The sequence below is a fragment of the Rousettus aegyptiacus genome, unplaced genomic scaffold (genome assembly GCF_014176215.1).
Source record: "Rousettus aegyptiacus isolate mRouAeg1 unplaced genomic scaffold, mRouAeg1.p scaffold_m13_p_5, whole genome shotgun sequence".
Classification (NCBI taxonomy): Eukaryota; Metazoa; Chordata; class Mammalia; order Chiroptera; family Pteropodidae; genus Rousettus; species Rousettus aegyptiacus.
Window position 1 is genome coordinate 113032155 of NW_023416308.1, and position 19367 is coordinate 113051521.

The 19367-nt window shown below is 54.5% G+C and overlaps 1 protein-coding gene and 1 pseudogene across 3 annotated transcripts in view; one reads left to right on the plus strand and one right to left on the minus strand.

Moving 5' to 3' along the window:
• The window catches only part of DTX4 (deltex E3 ubiquitin ligase 4), a 30060-nt gene extending 10813 nt beyond the window's left edge, over window positions 1-19247 (plus strand). For 2 of the 3 annotated variants that reach the window (XM_016119013.2, XM_016119012.2), the window contains 7 exons: window positions 4806-4867; window positions 5230-5391; window positions 7133-7194; window positions 8059-8211; window positions 10445-10606; window positions 14512-14601; window positions 15889-19247. In XM_016119013.2, coding sequence (XP_015974499.2) covers window positions 4806-4867; window positions 5230-5391; window positions 7133-7194; window positions 8059-8211; window positions 10445-10606; window positions 14512-14601; window positions 15889-16122 — 925 coding nt within the window. In that variant the 3' untranslated portion in view covers window positions 16123-19247. Of the gene's footprint in view, window positions 1-4805; window positions 4868-5229; window positions 5392-6792; window positions 6907-7132; window positions 7195-8058; window positions 8212-10444; window positions 10607-14511; window positions 14602-15888 lie in introns of all 3 variants that reach the window. The other variant, XM_036220539.1, reaches the window with a different exon arrangement.
• On the minus strand, window positions 4053-4171 carry LOC118603244 (annotated as a pseudogene).
• Window positions 19248-19367: the final 120 nt, after the last annotated feature.

Below are 19367 nucleotides of genomic sequence, written 5' to 3' on the forward strand. Positions count from 1 at the left end.
TAGCCGCTGGTGTGGATGAGAACTCAGCCACCAGAACCTGACTGCGTGGGCCGGAACCCAAGTTCCTTGCTGTGTAACTTGGGGCGAGCTCTGCATCCTCTGTCTGCAGCTTGCTCATCTGAAAAATGGGGACAATAATAGCACCTGGCTTACAGAGTTGCCATGAGGATTAGATGAAGTATCTGGTGTACAGAGTTAGCACTGTGCTCGGGACGTAACAAGCGTTCAGTCAGAATCTGCTGCGCTTGCTGCCGTTGTTATCATTCACGGGCATCCACGGAATATGCCCTAGGTGACTGTCGAAGTCACAGCTAAGCAGCCGTCGCCTCACTTCTGGTGCCTTTAACAAATGCCAGGTGACCCCGCGCCACAGCAGAAGGACAGGAACCCCAGATCGCTTTAAATCCCCGTGAGGGCGTGGGCAGCTCTTTCTCTCTCTGCTTTAGTCCCTCTGCCAGAGAGAGAGAATAGGGTGGAGGGCCGGGCAATGCGGTTTCAAAAGGGCTATAGAAAAAGTTGGGTTTCCTTTCTCTGCTCCGCTTCCCTGACACGAGAGGCCCTCCCCTCCCCTTCTCTCTCTTCCAGCCCTTTCCTTTTCACCTCTTGCCACCTCCCTCACCCCCACTACCATCCTCTCCTCCCGTCTTTCTTGGCCATTTAATTGGCGTGTTTTTTCCCTTTGTCTGACACTGCCGTCGACCTTCTGTTGTCCAGTGGCCGCTTCCCCCTCCCCTCTCTGCCCATGACCTCTTCAAGCAACTTTCCCACGGAAAAAAAAAAAAAAAAAAAAAAAAAGGAAGGCCAGGGAGGGTGGGAGAGGTGGGATGCAGAGAAGGGTTTGGGGGGAACAAAAGATCCTGTGAATTATTCAGAGACACAAGCAGGGGGCTTCTGAAGAGAAGAGAGAGAGAGAGAGAGAGAGAGGCGGCTGTAGGCAGAGGGCGGGAGTCGGCCCTCTGGCCTCGTCCTGCAGAACTGAGGCTCTTCTCTCTCCAGCGAGGCCTCGGTTGCTGGAGAGACAAGACCTGGTCCTGCCCGAGGATTCCGGGGTTGGCTCAGGACCCCAGGAAAAGCACCGCTGCTCACAGATACCCGCAGAGCTATTCTCCGGCCTGCGACACCCCCGCCCCTGCCACCCTGCCAGCTTTTCTCTTTCTTTAGCTTTTTATTTTAGGGACAGAGATGAGAAACTCATACCCTCCAGAACTGGGATCAGCCCAACAGAATGGGGGCCAGTGCGGTGTCTTCTGATTGGCTGACAAGCGGGGCCGAGCCGAGCCGCCTGGAGGATGTGGAAGCATGCTTGCCATTGGGTTGCTGATTTCTAGAAGGAGGGCTGGCATGTGAAGCTGGGGCCCCAGCTGGTTCTGATCCATGTGCACTACCTGGGCCAGTCTCCATGGTTTTCATTTTACCCAGTGACCATGGGGACAGGATGACCAGTTGTCACCAACTCAACCATCCTAGGTACTGCCCAGCCCTCGACTTGGCCCTTTCCACTTGAAGTCCTCAAGAATCTGAGAAAATTTGTGATATTATAGCAGGAAAAGACTATATCGAGCCCAACTTCCTCTTAGAGTTGGGAAAGAAACATGTAAATAATCACCCAAATTTGCATAAGGCTTGGCTATTTACAAAGTATTTGCTCTAGATCCTAAATCCTCATGGGGCCCCTCTGGGGAGAGAGGGTGCCCTGTTTACAGCTGCAGATGAGGTGCAGACAGGCTGTGTGGCTCTCTCAAAGGCTCAGGTCCCTGCACAGCTGGAGGGTGAGGCAGGCTTCCGGCTCCTTTGTGGGGGTTCCTCCCACTACACCATTCCGTATTTCATAAACAAATATACCCCTTCTCCCTAACTCCCAGTGGCTCCCAGAGCCTAGTGACAAGCCCTTCTGCCATGCTGTCCCTTTCCTGGCATGGCCAGGACACCCACATCTCCCACAGTGTTCCCGGGAGTCCCCACGCACCAGGCCCTCCCTCTCTTCAGACCTTGCCCCCACCCAGAGTTCTGGGGCTGCCTGCGGCTGTCTGCTGTCTGCGGGGTGTGCTCCACGCCCCGCCCCGGGGAGTCAGACTATTTCCTGGTTAGGCAGATTGGGTGTGGAAACCTGCCAGTCCAGTTTGTGGGAACAAAGGTAGCTTTTGTCACCCAGATCACACTACTTATCAGCGGGAGTGGGGGCCTTGGAGCTGGCGAGGGGGACAGGCAGGTGCGGGGCTGGGTGGCATGCTGTCCTCTGGTGGGGAGCCCGGAGACACGCACAGGGGGCCGGACCCTCACGCCCAGCCTCTCCAGATGGAGCCGGGAAGAGAGGCGGCTGGGCCCTGGGCGGGGTACCAGGGCTTAGGCTGCCACCTAGTTCTTAGGTACTGGGGTGGGAAATCATCAAGACGTCTCCCCGGCATCTTTTGACCCCAGTCCCCCACAGGTAGGGAAATCGAGACTCCGACGTTAAGGGACATGATGAGGAGTTACTGGCAGGATTGGGATTCGAACCCCATGTTCCTTACTCCCGCCCGTCACACTCTGCCTGGCCCAGGGGGGCGGGTTAGAGTCCAGAATTTCATCGGGGCCTCTTTTCTTGGTCGGCTTTCCCTTGTTTTAAATTCTCCTTCCCCCATCTGGGTTCGATTTATCCTGCGGACAGTTTCTGAGGCAAGTAGCCTCTGGTGGCCTGCCGAGACACAAACACTTCCACGTCTGTTCTTTCTACGTCCTCCTCACAAGCCCAGTGCACCTGTTGTGGTTGCCAGAAGACGCGGCCGAGCCGGGGAAGCAGCCCCGGGCGCGTGGGGGACAGACAGACCCACGGCTCAGCCTCGGGGTCCATTCCAGCTGTGCCCTCTCCGCCATGGGTTCGTTCCTTCTCTGTCTGAGCTCTGCGTTCTCTGTCTGCGGCGTGGGGTGACAGACGTGGGGTGACAGATGGCAAGATGATGCAGACGCAAGGGCACAGCGCAGCGAGCGGCTGGAACGGTGGGCTCGGGAGCCAGATGTCTTGGGTTCGGATTCTTGGCTGTGCGATCTTTCCCAGGTTTGCTGACCCTCTCTGTGCCTCGACTTCCTCGCCTGCTAAAGTGGGGTTCATGATAATAACACCTCTTGCACACGTTGCCGGAAGGATTCGATGACAGATTGCAAGCAGTTAGAATCGCGCCCGGTACGAGGTGGGCTCTGTCCGTGTTGAGCGATTGTGACACACGAGTGAAGCCTCTTGGGCTGTGTCCAGCACGAAGTCGGGCTCACAGCGAGTGGACAGATAAACACATCATAAACAAATCAACACGCTCTTTCTCCCTGCAGCACCCTCACCTCATAGCGGAACTGCTGGCTTCTGGAGCCATCTGTGACCCACTCTGTTGGCTTCTCCAAGCTGACATGGCCCTCCAAGCCCAGCTGTGGAATCCCGGGTGGCAGGGGGTCATGGCGCAAGACCCAGCCCCGCGCACCCCACGGTGCTCGAGTCGGCGCCGTGGGGGGGCCTCATCTTTCCCAGGCAGCTGCGCCGCATCCTCTCCAGCTTGGCTTGAGTCGCTTGGGAGAAGGACATAATGAGGAGGAGGCTCTGCCCGGTATTTACGTTTCTCAGGGCAAAGGAGCCGCGGCAGCTGTCGGAGGAGCGATGGTTTCCACATGTTGGCTGGCAATGGGCTGCGTCTGCCTCCTTCCTGCCAGCAGGGCCCGTGGAAATGCAAGTCCTTGCACCCTGCGGCTGGACATTGCCATGCAGGCCCCGGGCGCTGTCTGTTTAAAAAGTTTTCGGTGACTCTTATGTACACCCAGGTTTGAACTCATTTTTTTTTTTTTTTCATTCCTTCAGCAAATCATCATTGAATGCCTGCTAGTGTTAGGCTCTGAACAAAACGGCAAAGATACCTGCCCTGGGCGAGCCTGGATTCTGGAAGGGGAGATAATAAGCAACGGCTTACTTTATTTACTTTATTTTTTCAATTTTTTTTAGACGAGGCAACCCTTGGTTGACCTCACACAGATTGCTAGGACCTTGGCAGCTTACAATCTTTATTTATTTTTTTAATTTTTAAAATTTTTTACTCCTACAGCACCTGGTCTTCCTAGGCGGTCTCCCATCCAAGTACTAATCGGGCCCGACCCTGCTTGGCTTCCGAGGTCAGACGGGATCGGGCTTGTTCAGGGTGGCCTGGCCCTAGATGGCAATATCTTATTTTAAAAGCTCATAAGTTCCATGGGGGGAAAGAAAAAAAAAAACGAAAGAAAAAATTAGAGCAGGGTAAGAGGGCTCGGGAGTCCCCGGGCGGGACGGATGAGGGGGTAGCAGTGTTACATCAGAGGGTCTCGGGAACCTCACTGAGCAGGTGAGATCTGAGCCGAGAGCGGAGGAGTCGCAGGAGGGAGCCAAGTGGGCTTGTGGTGGAAGAGCATTGCGGGCGGAGGGAACAGCCTATGCGGAGGCTCTGAGGCGGGAGCGTCCCTGGCTCGGGGGAGAAACAGCTAGAGCCGAGCACAGAGGCCAGCGATAGAGGGGGAAATGGAGAGATGGGGGGACGGGGTGGGGCGTGCTGGCACGGAGGCCTCGCCGGGACTTCGCGTCAGCTGGGGAGCCCCTCCGCGTTCCGAGGTTCTGGGTGTGGAGTGACCCGGCCTGACTTCAGGCCTGACGGTATCGCCTCTGGCTGCAGAGTTAATAACCTGTCGTGTCTTTAGTAGGAATAAGTAGTTTCTGTAAGAAAGAGGAACCTCCAGAGGGTGACATTTTGGAGTTCCCACGCTGGCGCGTTTTTGTCCCACTTGGCGAAACCGTGATGCCTCTGCTCTTCCTTCTGCAGGGTCCCCACTGTCCCAGTGAAGAACCTACACGGGTCCAGCCCCGTCAATCCCGCCTTGGCAGGTAAGAGAAACCCGGACCGGTCTCGCTCAGGGTAGAAAAGAAAACCGAATGCAAGGAAGAGGCTGCTGAGCGTTTGTAAAAGAGTGAGAATTTCGATGTTAGTTAAAACAAAGGGGAGTGTGGGGAGTTGGGCCAAAGGGGCGGAAGAGTTTGGGGGGAACTGACTTCTAAAAGCAAAGCTCGATGACCACGATGAGTGGATGGGCCCGTTTCTGGGAAAAGCGGAGGGTTAAGAGGAGACTCCGTGATTTGTGAGAATTCCGTCAGGGAGAGGGAGTATAGGCTGATGGGGAGCGAGGGCCTCGGGGAGCCCTGGGGAATTAACCAGTCGGTCCTTCCTCACCCCTGCCCGGCACTTCCAGGAATCACCGGGATCCTCATGAGCGCAGCGGGGCTGCCCGTGTGTCTCACCAGGCCACCGAAGCTGGTCCTCCACCCGCCCCCCGTCAGCAAGAGCGAAATTAAATCCATCCCAGGGGTTTCCAACACAAGCCGCAAGACCACCAAAAAGCAAGCCAAGAAAGGTAGCGGCCGCCTTATCTCGTGGGAGGCTGAGAGCCGGAGACCGGGCTCGCAGCCCCGGCTCTGCCTCCGCCCCTGAGGGTCATTCCCGGGCCCTACGGCTCTGTGCCTTAATTTCCGTATCTGCCAGGCAGGCCTAACTCGTACCTGTCCTGGTGATCACACCAGAGTGGATCGCGTGTGGCTCAGATGGAGACGATACAAAAATGCAGCAAGGAATTATAGAAATAAAATTCGTTAGAGAGGGAGATCACCTTGGCATAGGAACCGTAACAAACTGGACTCACGTTCCAACTTTGTCGCTCATAAATCGTGTGACCTCACAGAGCCTCCGCTTTCTCACCTTTACAATGGGGTGGAAACTCTCATAACCAGTATCCAGCAGGGATGCCCTGGAATGTGACCCCTGACCTCTGGGAAGTAGGCACTGCCCTGTGTCCCTCTAGAGCCTCCAGACGCTTCTTTGCACCTGAACCCTCCTCCGGAAGCCCCTTCCTCCCTGCCCGCGTTCCCACGACGACGGGGTCAGTACCTGTGCCCGCCCCGGCACCGTGGCTGGGTCTTTCTGGCCACTGGGATTGGTGGCGAAATGTTCTGACATTCGCCGCTAAGCCCCCACCTTGCGAACGTGTTGGCAAGTTTCGTTTTGATCGTGCGTAGAATTGCCCTTAGCCCAGGGCCTGGCAGGTGATACGTGGGCTCGCAGTTGATGGAGGCTTAATTCTGATGGGAGAGGCAGGATGGCGAAGGGGACGGGCCTGCTTCCAGCTTCGGGCTGTCGCGCCATCCACTTCCTCAAACCCTTGTCCTACGTTTCCAGCCCTTCGAAATCTCGAAATCTCACTGCTGGAATGAACTCGATTGCCGTGCTGGTAATCTGATAGGAAATGACAGGATTTTGCACTTTTCCGCTCTTCCTACTGCTATTAATGGCACGGAGTGTACCCGTAAGCCAGCAATGCGCTAAAGAGCTGTACGTCCAGCGGCTCATTTAATTGTCAGCGCAACCCTTTGACCAGGTGCCATCGCCCGTCCCCATTTTGTAGGTGAAACACAGAAGCTTGGAGAAGTTAAGAGGGACGCCCAAGGAGGCACCCACCCTTCTTCCCGTCAATGCCTCCTTCCGGCCTGTGTCTTCCCCACCCCTCTGCCTCCGGGCTGAGCTGCCTCTCAGGGGTCCAGTCCCAGAAGAACTTCCAGAATCATCGTACCCGTTAGGGTGCTTCCCAGGGCATCAGGCTCTCCCTGCTGCAGGACGCGCCATCAACGGCCAGGGAAGGCTGTCCCGAAGCCGTGGTGATAGCTTTCTGGTCCTTTAGCACACTGTCCAATAAATGCAATAAGCCTAGTGGTGTACAGAGTGCTTTCATTTCTTTTTTTATCTTATCTCATCGTTTGGGCAGGTCCAGGCTCTTCGGTGATATGGAAGAGAAACCCGCTCAATCTGTCTCAGTTGAAAAGTGGGTTTGTTGCAGACAGGCAGGTGGACGTGAGGGAAGGCAGTGCAGGAGCTAAAGGCAGGTGCGGGGACACTCCCCACCCCCTCAGACCACCTCTCGTCCTCTCCTCTCTCCCGATTCCCTTTCAAGTTTTTCAATCCAATTGCAAAATGAGTTCCTTCCCTTTCCTGCTTTAAGTCTGGCTGACAACTCTCCTCTCCGCCATGCCCAGCGTGGCAAGGCTGTTTGATCCCTCATCTCGGTCTCCGGTCTCAGTGGCCCACTGATCACCCTGTTCCCACAGGTAAAACCCCAGAAGAGGTGCTGAAGAAGTATCTGCAGAAAGTCCGGCACCCGCCCGACGAGGTGAGTGCCGCGGAGCAGGGCAGGGCTCACCGCCCTCACCAGCCACGAGCATTTCCTCTGCCAGAGTTTTCCACATCTAGACAGTTCTGGAGCCTGTCAGAGCGGACGCCCGCCCGGGCTCCAGGGTCAGTGTCCCTGAGTGACAGCTGAACCTCTCTTACCTCCCCATTCAACAGAGAGCTGGTCGATCCTAAATGACCTCAACTTGACACTCTGAATTTAAGATATGGGGACTGACTTCGAAATGGGCTTGCTATAGCTCAGTGGTTCACGACCAGAGGCGATCGTGCACGACTCTAGGGGTAGAGGGGTTGCTGCTGGCGTCTAGCGGGTAGAAGCCAGGGATGTTGCTAAACACACTTCAGGGCCTGGGACAGTCCCCGGCAGCCAAGGATCACCCCACTCCCAATGACCGTGCCACAGGGAAGAAATCCTGTTGTAGACTTATTTAAATAGCAGCCCCTCTGGTACCCTAGAATTATCATTTCTTTACAGAAGTTCAGCTTAAATAATGTTTGTCTATCAGCAAACATTCATTTCCTTCACTAGCGACAGAAGGATACCAAGAAAGGACGACACATCGTCACAGGCCTCGAGGAGAACGTAGTTTTGTTGGCCAGCCCGAATTAACATGGACTGACGCCAGGAATTATTTCAGGAATCTTTCTGTTGTGTAAAGCAAGACAAACCCTCTCTTCAGATTCCCAGTGGTCCATGTACCATGGTCTGTGGGGTTTCCGGGAGAGGGGCAGTGACAGCTCACCTGACCTTGGATCACGCGGGAACCAGCGACCCGATGTTGGAGCCTGCTGGGCTGGGTGAGGGGCTGACGGCCTCTCTGCTCTGTCCCCTGCCACCCCCCAGGACTGCACCATCTGTATGGAGCGCCTCACAGCCTCCTCCGGCTACAAGAATCCGCAGCCGACGGTCAAGCCCGACCTGGTGGGCAAGCTGTCCAGATGCGGCCACAGCTTCCACATCTACTGCCTGGTCGCCATGTACAACAATGGCAACAAGGTGGGTGCCGGCCGCGGCCACCTCCTGAGCCGGGCCCTGGGGGGGCGGGAGTGTGAAGGCCCCATCGGGCTTGTGCCCAGATCCGGGGGGTCTTAAAGGGAGCCCAGGAGTGATGCCCGTGGCTGTTCTCAGCAGGTGCCGTCCTCCACAAAACTGTAATGTGGCAAAATTTGCCTTTACCTTTCCTTTCTGCTGTGCTTACCCGGTGCCCGCCCTCCCCTCCCCCACCCCCCCGTCTCTACGCTGGGCCTGGTGGTCTAAGTGTGTACAGTCTGTCCCTGAAGGTTCTGGGGGGGGGGGTCGGGGTCCATTGTCATGGCCTGTTGCTGGGAGAAGTGGGCCCCCCCATCAGTGAAGAAGAAGCAAGTTCTCATCACGGCACTGGGCCCGATGTGAGTGTTCCTTTCTGGGGCTAGTGATTTTCAGTTATCATTTCTTTTCTTTGGACATTTTCAAAACACCCTGATTACCTCTTCAAAAGCATTAGAGACTTTGCCAAGGTATATACCTGGTTGCCCCTTACGATTCCGCTGTTGGATTTGGGTGATGCTCGTCTTGTCCCTTACGGACAGTGAAGTCTCATCCTCCCACGAGAGCTAGTTTCCGGGGATCTGGGAGTGGCCTCGGTGATAACTCTCTCTTTACGACTTCCCAGATTTTTCTAAGTCCTTGACTTTTCTCATCTTCTTTCCTCTGCCTGAAATAACCCTCTCTCTTCATCTCCATGAATTCGAACCCTACCCATTTCTCCAGGCCCAGAATGGATTGCATCAGAGTCTGAGATTTCCCTGACATCCTCCAACCTCTTACTCATTCAAAAAAAAAAAAAAAAGTATGGCTTTGGGGGGCTGCTCTGTACTTCCTTTGCCGTGAGAAGGAGTGGAAGCAAGAGAGGCAGCTGACCTGACATTGAACCCTGGCTTAGTAGCTGAATGACCTTGGGCAAGATTTTCAACTCTCAGAGACTTCATTTTCCACCTGGAAAATAGAAATAGAATGTTACTGCTTTACTGGAATTTTTTTACTCTCGTGATTCAAATCGATATCTCCTTTATATTAATTATGGCTACAGTTTTCTTTTACCTTTATATGGCCCTATGATTCAATTTCCCAAAGTGCTGGGGATCTTTCTCAGCGTCTCGGGAAGTGCACATTCGATCATTGATGGACAGTGCACATCGGGACCCCGAGCTCACCTTCCTGACCCTGAACGAAAAGGTGACATTGGGACTTGCTTGGCATGTTAAGAGGTTGTTTGGGGTTTAAAGGGGGTTCTCAGCATATTCATTCCCTTTCGATGACTGTAAGCAAGAATCATCTAGTACTTCTTTGCATTTATTTCCACGGTGCTTTAAAAATGTTTCTTAAGATTATCCTTTATTATCATTGGCGTTAGTACTTTGAAGCATGTAGGTTTTTTTTGTTAGTTTTTTGTTGTTCTTTGTTTTTTGTTATTTTATTTTAATTTTATTAATTTTATTTCTATTTTATTTACATAAAAGGGGAAAGAAAAGGGCCTAGAGAGGAGAGGAGCGATTCACCCAAACACATGAAGCAGTTGAGGGCAGAGCGGAGAGTGGGACCCTGGCTTCTTGACCCCGAGCTTGGGATTTCCGTCCTTTGATCACGTGGAGTGACCTCAGTTGCCCTGAATACCAGTTATGCCTTTAAACGAGTAGAGCTTGAATTGAAACGTCCTTAAATAGCTCTGCAGAGAGAATCCCCGCCTTCCCCAGGAGATGCAGGTGGCCTGGACAGCTCTGGTCCCAGCTGTGCGACAGCGTTTTTTACACACGTTGCTCCCTGAATACTCAGGCCTCCCTTCTCCTCACTCCCTTTCTTCTTGGGAGCCTGTCCAGGCTCTACTCCCCCCCTCCTCCCCTTCCAGGCGACACCTCACCAGGCCTTCTGTGAGACCATGTGCATCAGTGTATCCAGAGTACCCCCCCTTTACGCACCTCTGAACAGAGCCCTGAGGTGCTCTGCAAAGCCTGGTCTCCTTCTCAAGGACAGGGTCTCTCTTCCCTGTCCCTTAGCGTGGAGTACGGGGCTGTGTGTGGAACACACGTCCTGCAACTTTGGAGAAAGCAGAAGTGGCCTCAGTAGCCGGGCAGGGAGGCACCGAAGGTCTATTGTGTCCCCTGGCCCTTCATCTCTGGTCCTTTTGGGGGTTGGAGGTCGGTCATTACCAAAACCGTTCTCCAATCTCGTTGTTCCGGCCTTGTCTCCTCAGGATGGGAGTTTGCAGTGTCCGACCTGTAAGACCATCTATGGGGTGAAGACAGGCACCCAGCCTCCGGGGAAGATGGAGTACCACCTCATCCCCCACTCCTTGCCCGGCCACCCAGACTGCAAAACCATCCGGATCATCTACAGCATCCCCCCTGGCGTTCAGGTGAGCCCCACCTCCGCCGTTGGCTGTCATTGTCTCGGGTTTAGATGTTTGCAGGTAGATGTTTCTTTTAGTCCACTCAAGGTGCTGTAACCAAACGGCACAGATCAGTGGCTTTTAAACAACAGAGGTTTATTTCCGGAGGCCGGGAAGCCGCAGACCGAGGTGCTGGCCGGTTCCGCGTCCGGTGAGAGTCCTCCTTCTGCTGGTGAGGGTCCTCCTTCTGGCTCGCAGATAGCCGTCTTCTTGCTGTGTCCTCACGTGGTGACCGTGGAGAGGGAGCTCTGTAGATGTCCTCTTTAAGGGCACTGACCCCATTCATCAGGGCTCCACCCTCAAACCTGATCACCTACCAAAGGCCCCAGCTTCCACTACCATCATACTGGGGAGTAGGTTTCAACATGTTAATTTTGGGGGACACACACTTTTTGTCTATGACATTTTACCCCCTAGTCCCCCAAAATTCATGTCCTTTTTCTGTGCGAAGTACATTCATTCCATCCCAACAGTCCCCAAACTCTTAACTCTCGTTCCGGCATCAACTTTAAAGCCCAAGTCCAAAGCCTCGTCTAAATATCGCCCAAATCAGACACGGGGGACCCTCCAGGTACGTTTATCCCGAAGCAAATCCCCTCCAGCTGCAAACCCGTGACACCAAACACGTTACGTGGGGGCCTCGCCAGGCGCTGAATCTGCCCCCACCTTCGCCTGGGCCTCCCCAGCCTCCAGGACTGTGAGACGTGAACTTCGTTTGGCAAAAGCCACTCAGTCTGCGGTGTTTTGTTACCGCAGCCCGCGCTGTCTAAGACCTGGACGTTCTGCCCTGAAAAGTCTCCTTCTCGTTCTCATCCCCCATCTGCCGGGTCTTACCGGGTCCCCCCCTCTCCACCATCGTCCCTCCTTTCTTCTGGCTCCTTCCAGGACTCTGTGCACAAGCAGCATTTTTACCCAAAGCGTGACATCTTGGGCACACCGTTCTGCACTCTCCCTGCGTTTTCCAGTTAATGGTACAGTCTGTAGATCTTTGCATGTCATCGCAGAGAGCTTCCTCATTCTTTCTTAGCTCTGCGGAATAACCGGAATAACCCGTTGTGTCGTCGAGGGACTGTCATTCATATTCAGCCATTTCTGTTTGATGGACATATGGATTGTCCCCAATGTTTTACTGCAGCAAGTAATGCTATAATGAGTGCCCACGTTCGCATGCAGGGATACCTGTAGAATAATTTTCCAGAAGTGGAATTTTCTTGTCAAATGATATTTACATTTGTAATTTGATAGACATCCCTTGCCTTCGATTTCTGTGCGCATGTCTTTCTTCTCTGGATTCTTTGAAAACGGCAGTCCTAAGAGACAAATCGAACAATTTTCCCGACAGTACACACGAACGTGTCCCTTCTTTCATACACTGCCGCTTTTTCTAAACGTCCTCGCGTGTTTACTGGATTTATTTCTCTCGTACGTGTTTATTAGTTCGCCCTCCCTCCCTCCCTCCTCCTCTCCTTCTTCCATCATGTCTTTTATTTAACAAACTCTGAATGTGGATTATGGGCCAGGCTGGTTCTAGATGCGAGAGGGAAAACAGAGAGTAATATGGACACAGTCCTTCACCGGAAGTCCTCATTCTAGTGGGAGGAAGACGTCAACGAAGTCAACAGAGAACTAAACCAGTCGTCAGTGATGTGGAAGAAATGAAATGGAGAGGAACTGAATAAAAACACGGTTCTTCTTCAAGGGACCAACAGGCCAGTCGGGGAAAAAGAACTATGCATCGCCACGCCTCTGAGCGAAAAAGGATGTGTACCCCTGCTAGAAGTCGTGAGCGGCAGTGTGGGCAAGGGTGACACAAGACATTGGAAGTCTAACGGGCCAGCTTCCCATTCCTGGCTGACCCTCACTAGCTGGGGACTCTGGGCAGCCGCTGACCTTCCTGACTCCATTTCCTTATCCGTGCAGCCAGGCACCTACTACGCCGGGGTTTTGTGAGGACGAGAGATACCGTGTGGGGGTGTGTGTACGTCCGTGTGTGTTGGGGTACCAGGCACAGTACCACAGTGCTCAGTACCTGGTCACCATCATTGTTGGAGCACCCCACTTGTCAGGGCAGGGAAGACGGCCTGTGTCTGTGTGACTACAGGGTACAAGGAGACTTTCTGTGGCAGGGCAGTCACCAGGGGAGCCTTGAAAGGCGTAGAGAAACGGAGGAGAGTGTTTTGAGCAAAGGGAGACAACAGAGTTGCAAAGGAGAGAGGTGGCGGTGTTAAAGGGCCATGGGGGAGTGCTTCCTCTGGGGCCTCCCCGGTCAAGGTCACAATGTCATTGCCCTTTCTCAGGCCACTGGAAGCTCGTGCTTCCGTGAGGCATCAGACCGTGGCGCTCGGCCCTCATTGCAGAGAACAGTTCCCTAGGGGAGAAACCCAGAGCCGGGCTGAGGCAGAGTCGTGACTGCTCGGAGCAGCTAGGTGCCAGGCCCTCGCAGCCTTGCTGGGTCCGCGCCAGGCAGGCGTCTGTGCTGGATGCACGACAGACGAGTTGCAGGCAAGAGAGGAGCAGGCAGAGCCGTGGGCCGAACTGGCCCTTCAGCCCGTAGCCGGGCTGGGACGCAGCCGCGGGCCCTGGGGATGCTGCAGACGCGGCCGATGTCGCCGGAGGCCGGTCCGCCTCTCCACTCCGGGAAGAAGATGCTGTTGCCTCGCTCGGCTCTCGCTCACGGGGTCCTTCCCCTTCTCCCACAGCCCACGGCACTTTTCATGCTGTTCACTTTGCCAAACCGGAGGTGATCTTGAACCATTAAAAAAATTTTTTAAAAATTAAAATCACAGAATTAAAAAAAAAAAAAAAATTTGCAACCATGATTCATAATAACAGACATTGAAAAAATCTCCATTTCCTTGCAGGTTTATCATTCATTGATCCGTGCATTTGCTCATTCATTTATTCAGCCAGGACACACGTACCGATCACCTGTGTGAGCAGGTGCCCGGACAAGCATGGAATTATCAGTATTACGGTTTCATCCAGAAGGAGCTTGAAAATAGGGCTCTACAGATGTGGAGGGAATTGGGGGTGTTCGGAAACTGTAGGCAGACATTCGTGTGCAGGGTAAAAAACCCTTCGCTTTTCACGAATTTCTCAAAGGGGCCTGTGGGCCATTCTAGACCCTGACTAGGAAGCCTGATTTGTGGCTAAATGCTGCTTCAAGTTCATCCCCACCCAGCGGCCTGAGACTGCTTAATAGGAAGGGGTGATGACAGCTGAAATGACGTTAGAGGATTTTTAGTCGCGAACCCGTATTGAAAAACAGGAAGGCCAACAAGAACCCATGAAGACAAAGGAGAAAATGCACAAGAACGCTTCGGGTAACTGTGACTGCCGGGCTCTTGGCTCACATTATTCTGAGCCGTGTGGTGTAAAAAGCCCAGAATGTGCCGGGGGAAACCTTAAGTTTTGGCAAAGCCAGTAACACCACGGAAGGAAGTCGTTTTCCCTCTGAGGGTGAGCAGTTTTCCTCTTTTGTAAAACAAAACAGAATGGAGGATGCCTGGATGACAAACTTTTGCTGAGCCCTTAGTTTGCCGCAGGCTTCCTGCTCACTTAACATTCGTAACAGCTTCTCAGATGGGAATTCCACATCCGCCCTATTTCAGGGGTGGGGACCCACGCCCGGAGAGGAGGCTCCGGTGATCAGGTGATCATGGCTGGGAGGTGACAACTCCGGGTTCGAGCCCAGGTCTGAGGACTCCAAAGGGCTTATGTTAAACCGCTCCGCCTGTTTCTTGGCTCTGCTCTCTTGTCTAGACTCTACGGCCATTATCCTTGTCATCATTATTTGAGCTAGGCACGGCCCGCATCCCCTCATCAGAAATACTTTGGTAAATGCCCTTCGCTTGCTTTCTTTCTGCTTTCAGGGGCCGGAACACCCGAATCCTGGGAAGAGCTTCAGCGCCCGTGGCTTCCCGCGACACTGCTACCTTCCAGACAGCGAGAAAGGGAGAAAAGTAAGAGCGGGGCGTCGGGTTCTTTACTTCTGTGCCAGGGCCCCTAGATTCGCTCCCTGGGTGGCACAGGCTAACGAGAACTGGGTCCCTCTTAACTCCAGATGCCCGTGGTAACAAGGTCATGGTCGAGTCATGCAGAGGTAAGAGTGGGTGTGATTAGAACTGTTTTTGTAGGTCGGTGGGGGTGGGGCTTTGGCCTTCTCCTCTCCTAGATATGAGCGGCAATAATTCACCTATTTTAGGATCTTTTCTTTCGGGTTTTTTTTTTGTTTTTTTTTTGGTTTTTTTTTTGCTGCTTCGCTGGGATCGGCACCTGTGGCAACATCTAGAAGCTTGATAGAATTGCAGAGCCTTTGAACCTAGTTCATTTTAACAAGGTCCCAGGTGATCCGACGGCACCTTAAGGCTTGCGGAGCAGTGTTCTGGGGCAGGGAACGGTGGCTCATGATGTTAGAGTCTGCTCCCGTTCCTGTTCCCCGCCTCCGGACCACGCCACGCTTACGAGCGTTCGGTTTGCATTTTTATCAGATGCCTTCTTCGCGCTGACCAGGGCATTAAGTATTTATTTGTCTTGCTCAACAAACATACATATATATATATATATATATATATATATATATATATATATATATATAAACACTGCTCTGGGCCTCACGTGTAAAACAGGCAATAATAGCACCTGCCAGGCCTGCTTCCAAAGGGGGTTGTGAGAAGCAGATGAGAAAATTAATAGGAAGTAGCCGTGAAGAGGTCACAGCATTTCAACCGTGACATTGGAGAAAGATGCCACGGCTTTAGCTGTGGGTGAATTACTACCACATCCAGGTGGAGGCGGAGGCGGAGGGCACGGCTTCGAAAGGCCCCAGATCGGACATGCCTCGAACTCCTAGATCCTGTCTTTTAAAATGCAGCCCGTGATGTCGGTAGCTAACGTGTGTCGAGTCGTGTGTGCGCCTGACGCTACTTCTCACGGGCTTTTCCTGTGGCACCTGCTCACGCGCTCACAACCGTTAGAGGCAGATCGTACCGCTGCCGTTTTATAAATAAGGAGACTGAAGCTCAGAGCGGCGCTAGAACTTGTCCAGGGTCACACGGTTCGTTGGTGACAGAGCCACGGCTTCCGTGCCGGTCCCTGACTCCACATCCACATTGTCCATGCCCAGTGCCGCATAGGGCATAGGGACGCAGGAAGGGGCGGGGCCCTTGGGAGGACGGTCTGCCATCCAAGGGACAGTCTTTGCCCGACACTGAACATCTGACTTGGATCTCCTGCCTCTCCTCTCATAGGTTCTGAAGCTGCTGCTGGTGGCCTGGGACCGCCGCCTCATTTTCGCCATCGGGACCTCCAGCACCACGGGCGAGTCGGACACCGTCATCTGGAATGAGGTGCACCACAAGACAGAGTTTGGCTCCAACCTCACTGGCCACGGCTACCCAGATGCCAATTACCTGGATAACGTGCTGGCTGAACTGGCCGCCCAGGGCATTTCTGAGGACAGCACTGCCCAGGAGAAGGACTGAGCTGCACGGGCTTTGGGGGGTGGGGCTGTGGGGGCTGCAGGACAGGAAGTGGGGAGAGTCAAGGTAGAAGTCGGTGTCCTGCCCTCCCAACTCCCTCATGTCTCCTCCTGTCCTGTCTCCATCCTTACTCCTTCCAGCCACAGTGGGGGAGCCAGGCGGAGTGAGGGGACATCATTCATAAACCATCCACCACAAAGGGGACATGGGACGGGGCCCATCCCTGGTCTGTTCCCGTGGCGTTTCGGTGCTGGGTTGGCGAGAACACCGCCCCTCACCCCTCGCCCCCGGAGCGGGGGCCATGGCGAGCGCACTGAGGTGTGGACAGTGCGTGGGCGGGCCACACCCTGGCCCCGTGAAGCCCGAGGTCCGTTGCCTCGGCTGGCTTCTTGCTGCTTCCGCTCTGCTTTGAGAGTGGAGTTTCTGCTTTTCTCTCCTCCACCGGAGGTGAGGAGCTCTCACTGTGCAAGGTTGGGGGGCAAAGGGGTGAACCGCTACACTGCTGTGACATCAGAAACCGATGCCTCGGTGTACGACGAGGAATCGCTTCTTGCCAAGAGCATCATCAGAGAGGCAGAGAGTTCTGGGAGCGCGCACGGCTCTCACGGTAGTTCTGGGCTTCTCCGGGTCCTCCCCACTCCCCACTCCCTGTCCAAAGAGACGTCTGGTTCTCTCGTGTGGATGGCCGGGCTCTGGGACTCCTCTCCGGGTGGCGTCCCGTGGTGCCACCCTCTGATCGGACCAGAGCCTGCATCCCACTTAGCATCTGAACTGCCCTCAGGGAGAGGAGCCCATAGCCTTCTTCCCAACGCATCCCGACCAGCTCAAAGATTCCATGAGTCTCATCAAGTCACTGTGAGTGGAGCCCGCGCTGGGCTCTGTGCCATCTGTGTGTGCGTGCGCGTGCGCGCGCGTGTGTGTGTGTGTGTGTGTGTGCGCGTGCACCTCTGGGCCGGGTTGGAGGAGGCTCCCATCACGTTCCCACACGCTGTTTTGCAAGATGTCAAACCCCAGTTCTAATGGGGATCACACAGCCGGGCCGTGGTCCCTTAACTTCTCTCGCCCTTGGCCCACCCCGTCCCGCAGTAAACTTGGGTCCTGTGTCTGGGGAGATGCGTACGGTGAGGGCTGGACTGACCCCTTTTTATATCTCTTTCAAGACTGGATCTGAGCCAGCCTCCAGCCAGTCTCGTGTCTCCGAGGTCTTCGATCTGTGTCCATGCAAATTCGCAAATCTGAGCCCAGAGGCCGTGCTGGCCCCTCATCTCCCTTGTCCCCTGCAGAGTGACCCGGAGTGAGGACAGGGCCGCTTTAGCTCTTTTGTAATAGGGTGAAGACCACCCTGTGGTCCAGTCCAAGACCCTGACTATCCCCTCCCCCACAGTCTTCTTGCCTGTGACTCCCATTAAGCGATGGATTGGGGATCAGGGAGGAGAGATGGGAGGTTAAGAAGGGAAACCCGATTCCCCCTTTGAAAGTGGGTTCTTTGAACTATGTGTCTAGAGGACGTTCCTCTAGACACCCATTTGAATTTATATACCTCATGTTTTGGGGGTTCGACGTATATATATGCATATATATTTCATAATACGTGGAAGGTTTTGGATGCTAGAGAAATGGAAACAAAAGAACCTTCACGAATGGTACTTAAGTTAGAAGCGGGGACCAGGCTTTCCTGAGAACTAGCCTCACAGCTGCCTGCTGTTTTCGCCCGAGTGTCACCCTTGTCCTCGGGACATGCTGGTGCTGAGCCTTTCCTACGGGGACAGTAATCGGCTCCAGCAGAGGGAGCTCTGATGGGAAGGCGCGTGTCTGCCGCGTTAGCTCCCGTCTCTTCTTGTCAGTCACAGCCATTCTATGTCACCAGCAGACCAGGAGGATGGTCCCAAGTTCACTGCACCACGGGGTGCTTCCCTGCCGTCGGGGAAGGAGGTGCCTGGACTCGACGAAAGAGCCACCCCTGCAGTGTTTAATGCCACGCCCCGTGCCCTCCGCCAGGCTACCATGCACCAGAGATCGTGGGGGAGGCTGAGGGCAGGCCCCGCCTTCAGCCCCCTCATCCAAGGTCTGCTGGGATCCCGCCCACGGGCACGAAGAAGTGGACTGAGGAACAGGAGAAACACACCCTGTGCGGGCGGAGGCAGGGAAGAAGCCAGGCAGATGTGCCTTGACAACTGGTGTCCCTGGGCAGCGGGGCGAGGCTGATTTCCTGCCTCAGGCAGGAGGAGGCGTGGGTGGGGGAGGGGCCCCCGAGCTGTGTGCCAGGGGCAGGGCCACTTTGAGACTAAGTCTTCATACCTTCAGGCCTCTCCCTCGGGATGTTGGTCGTGACTGCGGCCGCATCTCTTCCTCCTGAGGATGCTCAGCAGGGGCTACCTCATCATCTTACGGGACTTTCTGGGCAGAAGGAATCTCGAATTCCCTTGCTAACACTGTGCCAGCCGAGCGGGGAGGCGTTCCTTTGCCCTTTCTCTTGTGCCAACCTGGAAAGGCACAGTCCCGGGTTCGGGGAGAACCCCCCCAGAGGCCCTGTGCACCCAGCACCCCGGCACAGGGCGCCCCCCCCCCCCCATCGGACGCCTTGCTGAGTGCTCTGGCTCCTGCAAGGAAGTCCACGCCTTCCCTCTCACAGTCTCGGCACCAGCTGCCCAGGTTCCCCCTCCCTGCGTCTCCAGGGATGGCAGATGGGACTGGAGACAGACTGTCAGATGCCCATCCCTTAAGGGTCAAGTGTGTGTACGCGGTCGTGTGTACCTCTGTGTTTCCATCCCTTTCCCCCACTTTTTTGTTTTGTTTTGTTTTGTTTTTTTGTAAAATCTGGACTTCGCTGTTGTGTCATACTTGGTCGGCAGTACTCGTCCTGGCGTCGCAGTCGTGTGCATGAGAGGACTGGGGGGAAGTCCCCGCGTGGTACGAGAAAGGGCTCTGGCCCCTTTCCCTGTCTGTGGTCGCTGGCATTTGACTGGGGGCGGGTTTCTGGGAGGGGGCAGGTGTATGCCCTGATCATGTAAATCCTTGTTAGCTGGTGTGTTTTGAAGTCCTTGGTGTTGCTCTGTGGGAGGACATCGCCACCTGGTGCTCATGAGGTGTATGTGCAGAACAATAAACGGCAACCGAACAACCACGAACTGCTGTCGACCTTCCGCTTTCTGCAGGGCCCCCACCTGTGAAGAAGTTGGGGTACCTCCCTGAGTCTGTCAGCAACCACAAGCTCTTCCACGGGATGGGGTGGGGGGAATCCCTTTATT